This window comes from Colobus angolensis, unplaced genomic scaffold (genome assembly GCF_000951035.1).
Source record: "Colobus angolensis palliatus isolate OR3802 unplaced genomic scaffold, Cang.pa_1.0 Scaffold282, whole genome shotgun sequence".
Lineage (NCBI taxonomy): Eukaryota > Metazoa > Chordata > Mammalia > Primates > Cercopithecidae > Colobus > Colobus angolensis.
Window position 1 is genome coordinate 687988 of NW_012116066.1, and position 13971 is coordinate 701958.

The 13971-nt window shown below is 44.9% G+C and overlaps 1 protein-coding gene across 1 annotated transcript in view; it reads right to left on the minus strand.

Annotated features, from left to right (window-relative positions):
• The window catches only part of SLC25A43 (solute carrier family 25, member 43), a 58680-nt gene extending 49262 nt beyond the window's left edge, over window positions 1-9418 (minus strand). The window contains exons 1-2 of the mRNA XM_011948685.1: window positions 9180-9418; window positions 5632-5804 (exon numbers count right to left, since the gene is read on the minus strand). Coding sequence (XP_011804075.1) covers window positions 5632-5804; window positions 9180-9411 — 405 coding nt within the window. The 5' untranslated portion in view covers window positions 9412-9418. The remainder of the gene's footprint in view (window positions 1-5631; window positions 5805-9179) is intronic.
• Between the last annotated feature and the right edge of the window lie 4553 nt (window positions 9419-13971).

Here is a 13971-nt window from a genome sequence, read left to right on the forward strand (position 1 = left end):
CTCCCTCCTCAGTCTCCCAAGTAGCTAGGACTACAGGTGTGCACCAGCTACAGGTGTGCCCAGTTAATTTTTGTATTTTTTTATGGAGACAGGTCTTGCCATGTTGGCCAGCTGGTCTCGAACTCCTAGCTTCAAGTGATTCTACCTATCTCAAACTCCCAAAGTGTTGTGATTACAGGCAGGAGCCACAGCACCTGTGCACCAGTAAATTTTTTTTTTTTTTGAGACTGAGTCTTGCTCTGTCGCCCAGGCTGGAGTGCAGTGGGACGATCTCAGCTCACTGCAACCTCTGCCTCCTGAGTTCAAATGATTCTCCTGCCTTAGCCTCCTGAGTAGCTGGGACTACAGGCACGCGTCACCACGCCCGGCTACTTTTTGTATTTTTAGTAGAGACAGGGTTTCACCATGTTGGCCAGGCTGGTCTCGAACTCCTGACCTCAGGTGATTCGCCCACCTCGGCCTCCCAAAGTGCTGGGATAACAGGCACAAGCCACTGCACCCTGCCACACCAGGTAAATTCTAAATGTATTAAAATGTTAAGTATAAGGCCGGGCACAGTGGCTCACGCCTGTAATCCCAGCACTTTGGGAGTTTGAGATGAGTAGGATTGCTTGAGTCCAGGAGTTTGATACCAGCCTGGGCAACATGGCAAGACTCTGTCTCTACAAAAAGTAGAAAAATTAGCTGAGTATGATGGCCAGGCACGGCGGCTCACGCCTGTAATCCCAGCACTTTGGGAGACTGAGGTGGGTGGATCACGAGGTCAAGAGGTCGAGAACATCCTGGCCAACATGGTGAAACCCCGTCTCTGCTAAAAATACAAAATAAATAAATAAATAAATAAATAAAATGAAATAAATTAGCTGGGCATGGTGGTGCGTGCCTGTAGTCCCAGCTACTCAGGAGGCTCAGGCAAGAGAATTGCTTGAACCAGGGAGGCGGAGGTTGCAGTGAGCCGAGATGGTGCAACTGCACCTCAGCCTGGCAACAGAGCCTGACTCTGTCTCAAAAAAAAAAAAAAAAATTGACTGGGTACGGTGGTGCATGCCTGTAGTCCCAGCTACTCGGGAGGCTGAGGTGGGAGAATCACCTGAGCCTAGGAAGTTGAGGCTGCAGTGAGCCGAGATTGCACCATTGCACTCCAGCCTGGGCAGTAGTGAGACCCTGTCTCAAAAAAAAAAAAAAAAAGAAGCCAAGTGTAAAAATCACAACTAAAAAAGTATTTAAAGAACATATAAGTGAACAGTCATAGGATTATGGGATAGAATAGGCCTTTTAAGCAAAAAAGCAAAATCAGAAACAAAAAATAATACTAATAGATATAATTAGATAAATTTCTAAAAATATGTACAATATAACATCACCACTCCAGCCTGGCCAACATGGTGAAACTGTCTCTATCAAAAATACAAAAATTAGCCAGGCATGGTGGCGGGTGCCTGTAATCCCAGCTACTTGGGAGGTTGAGGCAGGAGAATCGCTTGAACTGCTACTGCACTCCAGCCTGGTTGACATAGCGAGACCCTGTCTAAACAAAACAAAACAAAACAACAAAACCCACCACCACCACCACCACATAAACAGCATTAGACACCAAATGTCAAACTGAGAAAAATACATGAAATGTATGACAAAGGGTTAATATCTTTAATATATAAAGACTTCTTACCAATGAATAGAAAAAGTTGAATATTCTAGAAAAATAGGGCAAGGACTATATAAATACAAAATTTACAAAGAAATACAAAGGGCCAATGCAACCCTGCTTATAATCAATCAAATTAAAATTAAAATGATGAGATACTACTTTTCAGCTATTAGGTTCACAATTATTTAAAAAGTGACAATATTGATAATTAATATCAATTAATATTTAGAGTTTAGAAGTTGAACCACTCCTTTAGTGCTGATGAAATTACAAACTTACAACCTTTCTGGAGTGCATATTTCATGAACAGTCTTAGAATTGTTCATATTTTGTGACCTGTAAGTCAATTTCTAGGAATATAGCCTAAGGATATCATCACAGATATTAAAAGAATACAAAGGTTTTCATTACAATGTTATCATAACTCAAGAATTAGAAAAAGCCTAAATATTAAAAAAATGAGAAATTGTTACATATTTTTGGCACATCCATATGGTGGAATATTATTTGATAATTAAATACTTAATGGCCCAGGGAAATACCCATTATATAATAAGTGAAAAAAGGATACTAATTTTTTTTTTTTTTTTGAGATGGAGTCTCGCTCTGTTGCCCAGGCTGGAGTGCAGTAGTGCAATCTCGGCTCATTGCAACCTCCATCTCCCAGGTTCAGGGGATTATCTTACCTCAGCCTCCCAAGTAGCTGGGATTACAGGGACGTGCCACCATGCCCAGCTAATTTTTGTATTTTTTAGTAGAGATGGGGTTTCGCCATGTTGCCCAGGCTGGTCTGGAACTCCTGACCTCAGGTGATCCACCTGCCTCGGCCTCCCAAAGTGCTGGGATTACAGTCGTGAGCTACCACGCCCGGCCTAAGGATACTACTTTTTATATACAGTGTGGACACAATTTTGTAAAAGAAATAACCTTACATATATTTTTATGTGTGTGTGTGTGTATATGTATATGTATGAAGATCCATAGAAGGAAAACTATTAATCATTATAATCCATGGGTGTTGGGCTATGGGTAATTTATTTTCCTTTTTGCATTTTTCTGTATCTCCCAAATTTTCTATGACTTATGTGTATTACTTTTTTTTTCACTGTAGTCAAATATACATAAAATGAACCATTTTTAACCATTTTAAAGTATATGTGCATTATTATTATTTTTTTCTTTGAGACAGGGTCTCTCTCTCTGTCACCCAGGCTGGAATGCGGTGGCAGGATTATAGCTCACTGTGACCTCGACCTCTTGGGCCCAAGTAATCCTCCTGCCTCAGTCTCCCAAGTAGCTGGGACCACAGATACACACCACCATGCCCAGGTAATTTTTTATTTTTAGTAGAGACAAGGTCTCGCTATGTTGCTAAGGCTGGTCTCAAACTACCGGGCTCAAGTGATCCTCCCATCTTGGCCTTCCAAATGTGCATTATTTTTAAAATTAGAAATACTAAAAAAAAAAAAAAAAAAAAAGATAAGCATGCACTAAGCAGACTTTACATTTAAGCAGAAAAGCAAAGTCAGAAACAAAATAAAAGGAATAGATATAGTTAGATAAAATTCTACAAATATATACAACAAAACACCACCACCACCAACACATAAACAGCACTAGAAGCCAAATGTCAGCCAGGCACGGTGGTTCATGCCTGTAATCCCAGCACTTTGGGAGGCTGAGGCAGGTGGATCTCTTGAGCTCAGGAGTTCGAGACTAGCCTGGTCAACATATAGTGAAATCCCGTCTCTACCAAAAATACAAAAATTAGTTGGGTGTAGTGGCACATGCCTGTAGTGCTAGCTCTTGGGAAGCTGAGGCAGGAGAATCACTTGAACCCAGGAGGAGGAGGTTGCAGTGAGCTGAGATTGTGCCACTGCACTCCAGCCTGGGTGTCAGAGTAAGACTCTGTCTCTCAAAAAAAAAAAAAAAAAAGTGAAGCCAAATGTCAAACTGGGAAAAATGTGTGAGATGTATGACAAAGGGTTAATATCTTTAATATATAAAGACTTCTTACCAACGAATAGAAAAACTTTGCACCTATACTACCGTTACAATGATGTGACAATTATCTGTTTGGACAAGGACAGGAAAGGAATGCAACCCAGACAGATAAAGTTTCAGGGAGTGGAGTGGCATTATTGAGTGTAATCATAGTGTGTATTTGTCTGAAGGCAGTTTTGATAAGCACCTTCAGGTTGTTTAGTGCCGAGGTAAGTGATGGCCCAGGGCAACTGGGAATACTATAGAGGGAAAGCGGAGCGGGGAGGGGCATTGAGCAAGCGAGGACAAGTTAGAGTCATAGGGGAAAACCAAACTTGGTTGGGACTGATCATTTAAACTTGGATTCAGCTGACCCCAAATTAATTTCTATAGAGTTCTTCAGGAATATATTGCTTGTATAAATCAGGGTTTGCCTAGAAGAGGACATGGAGACAGGCTAGCCCATGGAAGTGGAATATTTTTTTAAATTTTAATTTTAATTTTTAGTTCTGTGGTACATGTGCAGGATGTGCAGGTTTGTTACATAGGTGAACACGTGCCATGGTGGTTTGCTGCACCTATCAACCCATCATCTAGGTATTAAGTCCAGCGTGCATTAGCTATTTTTGAATTTTAAGGGCCTGAGCAGGGCTAAGAGAAGATACAGCACCTCAGCCCTGCTAGGATTCTGGGCCTGCCGCCACTGTACAGATATAACTGTTACCCATCCAACCTTATTTGAACTAGTCTGATTTTTCTTTGATTAAAATTGGCTTATTCTAGGCTAAGTCAATTACTCACTTTGGAACCTCTGATTCTAGGATTTTGCCTCAGTGGTCTCACTAAGGTGCCACCCTTTTTTTTTTTTTTTTTTGAGATGGAGTTTCACTCTTGTTGTCCAGGCTGGAGTGCTATGGTGCAATTGCTCACTGCAATCTCCGCCTCCCGGGTTCAAGCGATTCTCCTGCCTCAACCTCCCGAGTAGCTGGGTTTACAGGCAAGTGTCACCACACCCAGATAATTTTGTATTTTTAGTAGAGACAGGGTTTCTCCATGTTGGTCAGGCTGGTCTCAAACTCCCGACCTCAGGTGATCCACCCTCCTGGGCCTCCCAAAGTGCTGGGATTACAGGCATAAGCCACCACGCCCGGCCCAATGCTGCTCCATTTTAAATGCAGTTCCTTCCTCAGCGAGGGAGTCAAGGATGCTGGACCCTTGTTAGCTATAGTTCCTAGCTTATGTTGGTCCTATCCAGTCTGCTTCACTGAGGTAAGGCACAGCGTGGAAAGCAAGAGTGGCATCCTTGCTGTGGAGGCAGGAAGGACAGGGAGCATTATTAGCAGGCTGCATTTAACATTCTATTCTCTGCTGGTCTTGGAGGAAGGAGAGCCACAAGTGATATAAACAGGAAGTCAGGAAAGAAAAGGGAAGCCTCATCTGGAGGCTTTTTTCTTTTTTTCTTTTTCTTTTTTTTTTGACAGAGTCTTTCTGTGTCACCCAGGCTGGAGTGCAGTGGCGTAATCTCAGCTCACTAAAACCTCTGCCTCCCAAGTTCAAGTGATCCTCCTGCGTCAGCCTTCCGAGTAGCTGGGATTACAGGCGCCTGCCACCACTCCCTGCTAGTTTTTGTATTTTTAGTAGAGATAGGGTTTCACCATTGACCAAGCTGGTCTTGGACTCCTGACCTCAAGTGATCCACCCGCCTCCGCCCTCCCAAAGTGCTGGGATTACAGGCGTGAATCACTGCACCTGGCCTGGAGGCTTCTTAAAAGACCAAAAAACAGAGGATGGGAATGAGGAGGCAGCCTGGGCTCAAGCCAACAGCTCTGAGGTTAGCAGCAGAAATGCCACAGCGTGGGGGTTTGCACAGTATTTGTGTGAGCAGTCGGAAGCTCCTTGGAAACCTGGCATCACTTGGGGTCAGTGTTTTTTGCTGTTGTTACCCACCCACAAACACTGTAAAGCATTCCACCCCCCATCCCGCTCGGATAACTCCTCACCTGCATCTTTCTCTTCACGGTCTCAAAGGGAAAGGAGAGGGTCTGGGTCACTGCAGCAGCCAGACAGACATTAGCAAAGTTCTGTGGGAGAGAAAACTGATCTCGGGGTCCATTCCAGATTTTCTCCAGGTTCATGTGAACAAGAAGGGAGCCAGCAGAGAACGGGAGAGCACCTGTGAAACAAGGCCAGGGAGAGGTTGCTGCTGTGTTGGGAAAACACTGGCTTGAGAACATAAATTCCTGGGGGGATTCCGGGGAAAGAAAACAGGAGGGGCTCTGCGGTTGCTAAAATCCCTCCAACTCAAGGAGCATGGGGGAACTTTCTTGAGTGACGATAATGTGCTATATTTTGGTAGGGGTTGTGTCATTTGTCAAAATGCATCAAATGGTTCACTAAAAGTTTGTCCACTTTACTGGATGTAAATTGTACTTTAAAAAAGAACCATACGGCTGGGCGTGGGGGCTCACGCCTGTAATCCCAGCACTTTGGGAGGCCGAGGTGGGTGGATCACGAGGTCAGGAGATCGAGACTACCCTGGCCAACATGGTGAAACCCCGTCTCTACTAAAAATACAAAAAGTAACTGGGTGTGGTGGTGGGTACCTGTAATCCCAACTACTTGGGAGACTGAGATAGGAGAATCACTTGAATCCGGGAGGTGGAGGCTGCAGTGAGCCGAGATCGCTCCACTGCACTCTAGCATGGGCGACAAGAAATTCCATCTCAAAAAAAAGAACCATACACAAATACTGAACTCTCGTTAATGACACACATGTTGAAGGGTTTAGGGGTGAAGTATACTGATATTTGCAAGTTACACTGAAATCATTAAAAAAAAAAAAAAGTGGACTGGCTGAGCACAGTAGCTCATGCCTATAATCCCAGCACTTTGGGAGGCCGAGGTGGGCAGATCACTTGAAGTCTGGAGTTCGAGACCAGCCTGACCTCGTCTCTACTAAACTCCATCTCTACTAAAATGGAAACTCTGTCTCTACTAAAAATACAGAAAGTAACTGGGTGTGGTGGTGTGTGCCTGTAATCTCAGCTACTTGGGAGGCTGAGGCATGAGAATCGCTTAAAGCTGGGAGGCAGAGGTTGCAGTGAGCCGAGATTGCACCACTGCACTCCAGCCCAGGTGACAGGGATGAGTAGCAAAATGTTAATTGTAGCATCTAGATGGTCCATGGATGTGTACTCTATATTTCTTTTAATTTTTCTAGATGTTTGAAGCTTTTTTTTAATGTTTGGGGAAAAATCACTCAAGTAAAAAAAGTCAGTGGGCAAGCACCTCATTATGTTTTGGAGGACAGGAGGGACTGCTCTCTAGCTGAGAAGGAAACATTCTGTGAAAACTGGAAAGTGAGAGACTCTCGGTGGTGAGGGAAGTCACCTGACCTCACCTTTGGGAATTACGTGGTCCTGTCATGGCCCAGTGGGCACCCTACACTGTGTGGCTTCCTCACCTTTCTAAGAACTGAGATGGTAAGTAATATAGTAGGTGGCACTTTCACAAACTTCCAGAAACTTTAGGAGCCATCTTTAGTTTACAGAGGGACTAAATTTCTCCCTCAAAATGAAATTTAAAATAGGGGATAATACAAGTGAGATTGCTTATCTTTAGAAAAATGTAATGTTTATTTAATTGGCTCTCCAACCTGCCATTTACCTTCATTCAGAAAACATCTGGAAAGCTTAGGTTATGTGCTGGGCCCTGTGCCAGGTGCTGGGAATCCAAAGAGCAACAGGCTCATTTCTGGAGATGCTCATCATTGAGGAGAAGAGACAGTTAGGGAAAAGTAAGTATAACGCCCCTGATGTGTGCCACAACAGGGGGGCTATATGAAATGCATTAGGTACACAAGGATCAAAGGGATTAATTTTGCCTGGGGGTTCAGGAGGGACTTGATGGAAGAGAAAACTTTTCAACTGGATCTTGAGGAATGAGTAGCAGTTCATCAGACTTTGACAGAGTGGAAAGGCAAAGGGAACAGCATGTATAAAGGGAGTCATATTTCCAGGAAATCCAAGTTTTTCTGAATGGCTGGAGGATGAATGCAGGTGGAGGTGTGGCAGGAGATGAGCTAGGACAGACTGGCAGGGGCCAGGTCTGAAGGATCTGGAATGTCCTAAGGAATTTGGGCTTTCTCCTGTAGCTCAGGAGTCGCTGAACACTTTTAAGGACAGCAGTGAAATGAGGGCCATGAAACGATGAAATTGCATGTGGAGAGATCACCTCAGCCGGGCAGCGGTGCACGGGGAAGACTGGGGCAGGAGAGACCAAGAGTGGAAGCAGGTAGGAGCCGGAGTCTGTGGGAGACCCTGAGAGTGTGAGTCGTAAGGATCTGTGGGAAAGAGGATGAGTCAAATCGACAGAGCTTGGTGATTCAAGTGGGGGTGGAGTGAGAGAAGAAGTTGAAGTGATCCCTAGGTTTTTTTTCTGGCTTGGGCCACGGGGTGAAAGGAAGGTAGTCTCATTCGTTAGGGAACACAGGAGGAAGAGCTAGTTTGAGACCAGTGAGGACATCAGGGTTAATCTTGAATTTGATGTGCCTAGGGAGCATGGGGTGAAGGTGTCCAACAGCAGGGACTCATATTACCATTGGGAATTGGTATCAGTCAGGGGCTAACAGAGTGCTCTGGAATTCTATGGCTAGTTTCTTCCGCTTTCTATCTATGTGGACTTGGGCAAGTCACTTAGCTTCCTGAAGCATCTATCTCCTCATCTGTAAAATAAGGCCTCATGAGAAAGTGCATGCAATGCATTTGGCACAGTACCCAGCATGTGGTAAGTACTTCCCCCCAAAAGTTGGTCATTGTTACTAAAGAGGTAGAGAATGAGGGTCACAGAGTACTCTGACGCTTGTTTAAGCCACTAGCAGAGATGAGGCCACCTAGGGAGGGTTTGGAGGATGAGAAGCAAGCTAAAGGGGAGGCTAAAATGAAAGCTAAGGAAGGAGCCCAGGAGAAGAGCAACATGTAGGGGCTGGCAGTATCAGATGACCCAGATGGGCTGGATAAGTCAGATAAGAAAGAGCTGCCAGAGAGATGGGAAGACACCCAGGACTTGGATGAGTCCTTGAAGCCAAGTTTCCAGAATAAGGGGTGGTCAACCTTATCAAATTCAGATGAAGGGGAAAAGTCTGCCGGATTTTGCAATTGGGCCATAAATGTGTAGCTCTGGCAAAGGTTACAAAGACCCCGGAAGACACAGTTGCTACCCTAGTTGCCCTCATGGCATATCAATGCGTATGTACACTGAAGACTCCTTCTGCAGTCAGATGGAGAGTGGTTAGAATTGCATTCTTACCGGTTTGCTGAGTCACCTCCACTTTCCGTTCTACTCCCCTCCCAGGGATGTAACTGGCCAAAGTTTAGGAGTGAAGTGTATGGCTATGGAATAGAATGAAGCTAATTGGCTCTATGTAGGTTGAACCCATATAACCTTGACCTCAGTAAAACTGATTTAGTGGCTCACAAAGGTATACAATACATTTGTAATTTCAGAGGACATAGCCTTTTCTTGGACAAGGTGAAAAGGTCCATCTTACCTACAACAGTGAGGGAAACCCCTCGATAAAGGGCAAGGAACCCTTCCTGTTGGTAAATAGTAGAAAAAGCATGGAGGAGCCCCCTGTACGATGGTTCCAGCATGTTCTGCACGATCAACCGGGTTTTGATGAGGTCTGTAGGATATGTTACAATGGTGGAAACCATGCCTGCGAGACTCCCAGCCATGATGGAGCTCCACTGGGAAATGTGGCCCAGGTCATCTGTGAACATCACAACAAACCTGGGAGAAAATAGGGGGAAAGGCCAGAGGAATCAGCTATGGATTGTGCTAGAGTTCTCTCTACTAGTTCTTGAAATATTTTCCAGCATTTCAAAGAACTTTACAAAGTGAAAAGTTACTATAGTACTATATAAGCATTCATGAATAACACATCTACATTTTTCTATATTTATATGACGCTAGTTGGCTATAAGAGATGCCCAACTTTCTTATTTACATCTATCCCAAGTCCTTCCCACTTAAAGCATTTTCTACTTTTAGCTACATAATTGTCAACCCTGGCTTGCCTGTGGGGTGTAAATGCACAGAAGTACCTGGTAAATACCAACTGGAATGCAGTCTTTTAGTTCTGCTGAAACTTGAACAAAATTTCTTGAAATGATAACTTTGAGCATCTCAATAATTGCATTGTTTTTTCTTTCTTTCTTTTTTTTTTTTTTGAGGCAGACTCTTACTTTGTCGCCCAGGCTGGAGTGCAGTGGCACGATCTCAGCTCACTGCAACTTCTGCTCCCCAGGTTCAACCAATTCTCATGCCTCAGCCTCACAAGTAGCTGGGACAACAGGCACACATCACCATGCCCAGCTAATTTTTGTAGTTTTAGTAGAGATGGAGTTTCACCATGTTGGCCAGACTGGTCTCGAACTCCTGACCTCAGGTGATCCACCCCTGCTCGGCCTCCCAAAGCGCTGGGATTACAGGCATGAGCCACCATACCCAGCCCAGAACTGGGCACTTTGGGAGGCCGAGGTAGGTGGATTGCCTGAGGTCAGGAGTTCGAGACCAGTCTGGCCGACATGGCGAAACCCCATCTCTACTAAAAAATACAAAAAAAAATTTGTATTTTTTTTGAAATTGAAAAAAAAATTTCATAATTGAAAAAAAAATAAAAAAAGAGATAAAATACTTTTATTCTAGCCAAGCTCTGTTCACTTACCTTTGATTTCAAACTCTCCCTATCCTTCTCCCTCCCTCCCTAGCCCCACTCTCTGGTAGAAAAAAAAAAATTTTTTTTTTTGAGACAGGGTCTCACTCTGTTGCCCAGGCAGGAGTACAGTGGCACGATCTGGGCTCACTGCACTGTCCACCTCCCAGGCTCAAGAGATCCTCCCACCTCAGCCTCCTGAGTAGCTGGAACTACAGATGTGTGCCACCATGCCTGGTGAATTTTTTTTTTTTGTAGAGATAGGGTTTTGCCATATTGGCTAGCCTGGTCTCAAACTCCTGGGCTCAAGTGATCTGCCTGCCTCAGCCTCTCAAAGCGCCAGGATTACAGGTGTGAGCCACTGTGCCTGGCCTATCTTTTTAAAATGAGAGCATCTCCAGTTACTTAGCCTTCAAACCCCCAGTGAAGAGGTACATTTCCTGTTCTTTCAGTTGCCCGTAGGCCAGAGGCTGCTGCATGAGAAATACGAGTGGGCATTCAGGTGAAACCATTTAAGTGGTTCTAGGCCAGCTCTTTTGCTTTCAAGTAAACGCTCACTGATTAAAAACATCTCCTTCAAGCTGTACAAGTCTTGACTTCATTTTGTCAACCCATCTTAGCCGCATTAACTGAAATAGTCATTTGAGTTAATCAGTTGCTTTTAAACATACAGGGAAGTAAAGGTGATGTGGTGCTATGATACATACATTGGTTTTCACCCATGGTTCCTGGCTCCTAACTTCCCTAGTCCTTGTTATAATGTTGGGGCACTTTACGTCTCAGGAAACAGAATCTTTCTCTCTTTGACCTTCTCCTGCCCTCCTTTTACCTGCCCAAGGTAGGACTCTAATCTGATTGTGGGTTAAAAGATCCTCATTCCAGAGAGGGTCCTGCCCCATACCCTAGAGCAAACTTTTCCAACCCACAGCCCACAGGCCGCACGTGGCCCAGGATGGCTTTGAATGTGGCCCAATACCAATTTGTAAACTTTCTTAAAACATTATGAGATTTTTTTGCGACTTTTTTTGTTTTTGTTTTAGCTCATCAGCTATCGTTAGTGTATTTCATGTGTGGCCCAAGACAATTCTTCTTCTTCCAGTGTGACCCAGGGAAACCAAAAGATTGGAAACCTCTGTCCTAGAGAAAGGAATGCTGCACAGAGGCCAAGAAACGTCTGAACAGACAGGCCTTGCTGGGTTTAGGTCATGTGCTTTTCATCCAATCACATTTCTACATGGTTGTCAATCATGCCTCTGTAACAAAGCTTCCATAAAACCTGAGAAGACAGGGTTTGGGAAGCTTCTGGATGGCTGAACATGTGGAAGTTCCTGAAGGGTGGTGTGCCCAGGGTGGGCATGGAAGCTCCATGCCCCTTGCCCCTTACCTCACCCTGCGCATCTCTTCTCTGTATCCTTTGTGGTATCCTCTATAGTTAACTGATAAACATTAACTATTTCCCTGAGTTCTGTGAGCCACACTAGCAAATTAATCGAACCCAAAGAGGGGGTCATGGGAACCCCAACTTGAAGCTGGTTGGTCAGAAGTTCTGGAGGCCTGGCTTGGCATGGCAGCTCACGCCAGTAATCCCAGCACTTTGGGAGGCCGAGGCGGGCAGATCACTTGAGGTCAGGGGTTCGAGACAAGCCTGGCCAACATGGCGAAACCCCATCTCTACTAAAAAAATTACAAAAATTAGCCAGGGATGGTGGCGGGCACCTGTAATCCCAGCTACTCAGGAGGCTGAGGCAGGAAAATAGTTTGAATCTGGGAGGCAGAGGTTGCAGTGAGCCGAGATCATGCACTGCACTCCAGTCTGGGTCACGGAGTGAGACTCAGTCTTAAAAAAAAAGTTCTGGAGGCTGGACTTGTGACTAGTGTCTGGTTGGGGGCCATTCTTGGGGACCAAGCCCTTAACCTGTGGTATCCGACATTATGTCTGGGTAGACAGTGTCAGAACTGAATCAGAGGACACCTAGTTGGTGTCCATTTATCAGAGTGTGGGGAAAACCCCACACACATTTGGTCACAGAAGTCTTCTTCTGTGTTGAGGGTTGTTGTTGTGGTATGAGAGCAGAGGAAAAACCCAGTTTGACAGAGGGTTTTCTCAAACAGGTGGCATTCACCAATAGACCATCTGCCTCAGTTGTACTGCCTGCCTGCCCACTTCCTTGTTCCTCCCTCTTCTATACCCTGGTCAAGTTGGAGGGGGACCTCAGGAAGGACAAGGGAAACAGAGGAAGTAGAAATTTTTGACTGGGGCTGGGCGCGGTGGCTCACGCCTGTAATCCCAGCACTTTTGGAGGCCAAGGCAGGTGGATCACGAGGTCAGGAGTTCGAGACCAGCCTGGCCAAAATAGTGAAATCCCGTCTCTACTAAAAATATAAACATTAGCCAGGCATGGTGGTGCGCACCTGTAATCCCAGCTACTCGGGAGGCTGAGGCAGGAGAATCGCTTCAACCCGGGAGGCAGAGGTTGCAGTGAGCCGAGATTGCGCCATTGCACTCCAACTTGGGCAACAGAGCGATACTTCTTCCAACAAAAAAAAGGAAATTTTTGACTGGAGGGGCGGTCTGCAGCAAGCTGGAACCACCTAGAAGGTGGAGTTTGAAATGCCCAAAGAAACACCATTCATTCTCCTTGTCCCACTCTTATTCCCCATCCCACTTGGTCACTTCTAGGGCATAGTTAATTCACTACCCATTTATTGAAGATCTACAATGTATCAGACCCTGTGTTAGTCCTCAGCATAGAGCCTAAGGGAGTTCAACACTTCTGATAAGGAAATGACTGGTAGGGGCAAGCGGAGAGGAAACAGGCCCTTAATTCACTGAATGACTTGATGAACTCGGAAGAGGAGCTGTATTTTATATCAGTTTCTTTTATACAGTCTCAATATCAAATATACACAATTAAAAAGAAGAACCATAGGAAGTCCTTTTTTTTCCTCAGACTTCTCCCATTTGATACAGAAATAAGGCCTACCAATTGTTCCCCCTAGAATCTCAGAGTCAGGGCAGGCAACCCTGATAATCCGCCAGTGACGTCATCCTGGTCCATGCACCTTAAACTCTTGATTGGGTAGGTAGGGCGGCACTGTTTCCTTTTCTGTTCTTCCTCCCACCCCCACACATACATGCACAGAAACTTTTTCCAGTGAGACTGGATACACTGGTGAACTGCAGCAACCCCTTCCTTTCAGCCAGCACAGATACAACACACACCCTGGATATATATAATTAGAACTGCCAATACTTCAACCTAACAGGTTAGCAGCCAATGCAGCCAAACATAAGCTCATGAAGTGCTTATTCAATAAAGAAATAGTGTTGGTTACGAACAATTTCAGAGTTGCAGGGACCCAAACTAATGTTTATTAGACAAGATAGACAAGCGGTTGTGAAGTTATGGGGGAGGAGGGGGGTCTTCTATTTGATACATCTGAAAGCCACCCATTACAATAACCTAGCTCCCAATAGACTACTGAGTGGACTCTTGATCGTAAATCCAACTAAGCAGATATTTCTGCTGTGCGATGGTAGACAGAGACCTGAACTAAGGAGCCAGAAGACTTGGCTTCAAGTTCTAGCTCTTCCATTAATCGTGTTTGTGGACAAGTCACTTAA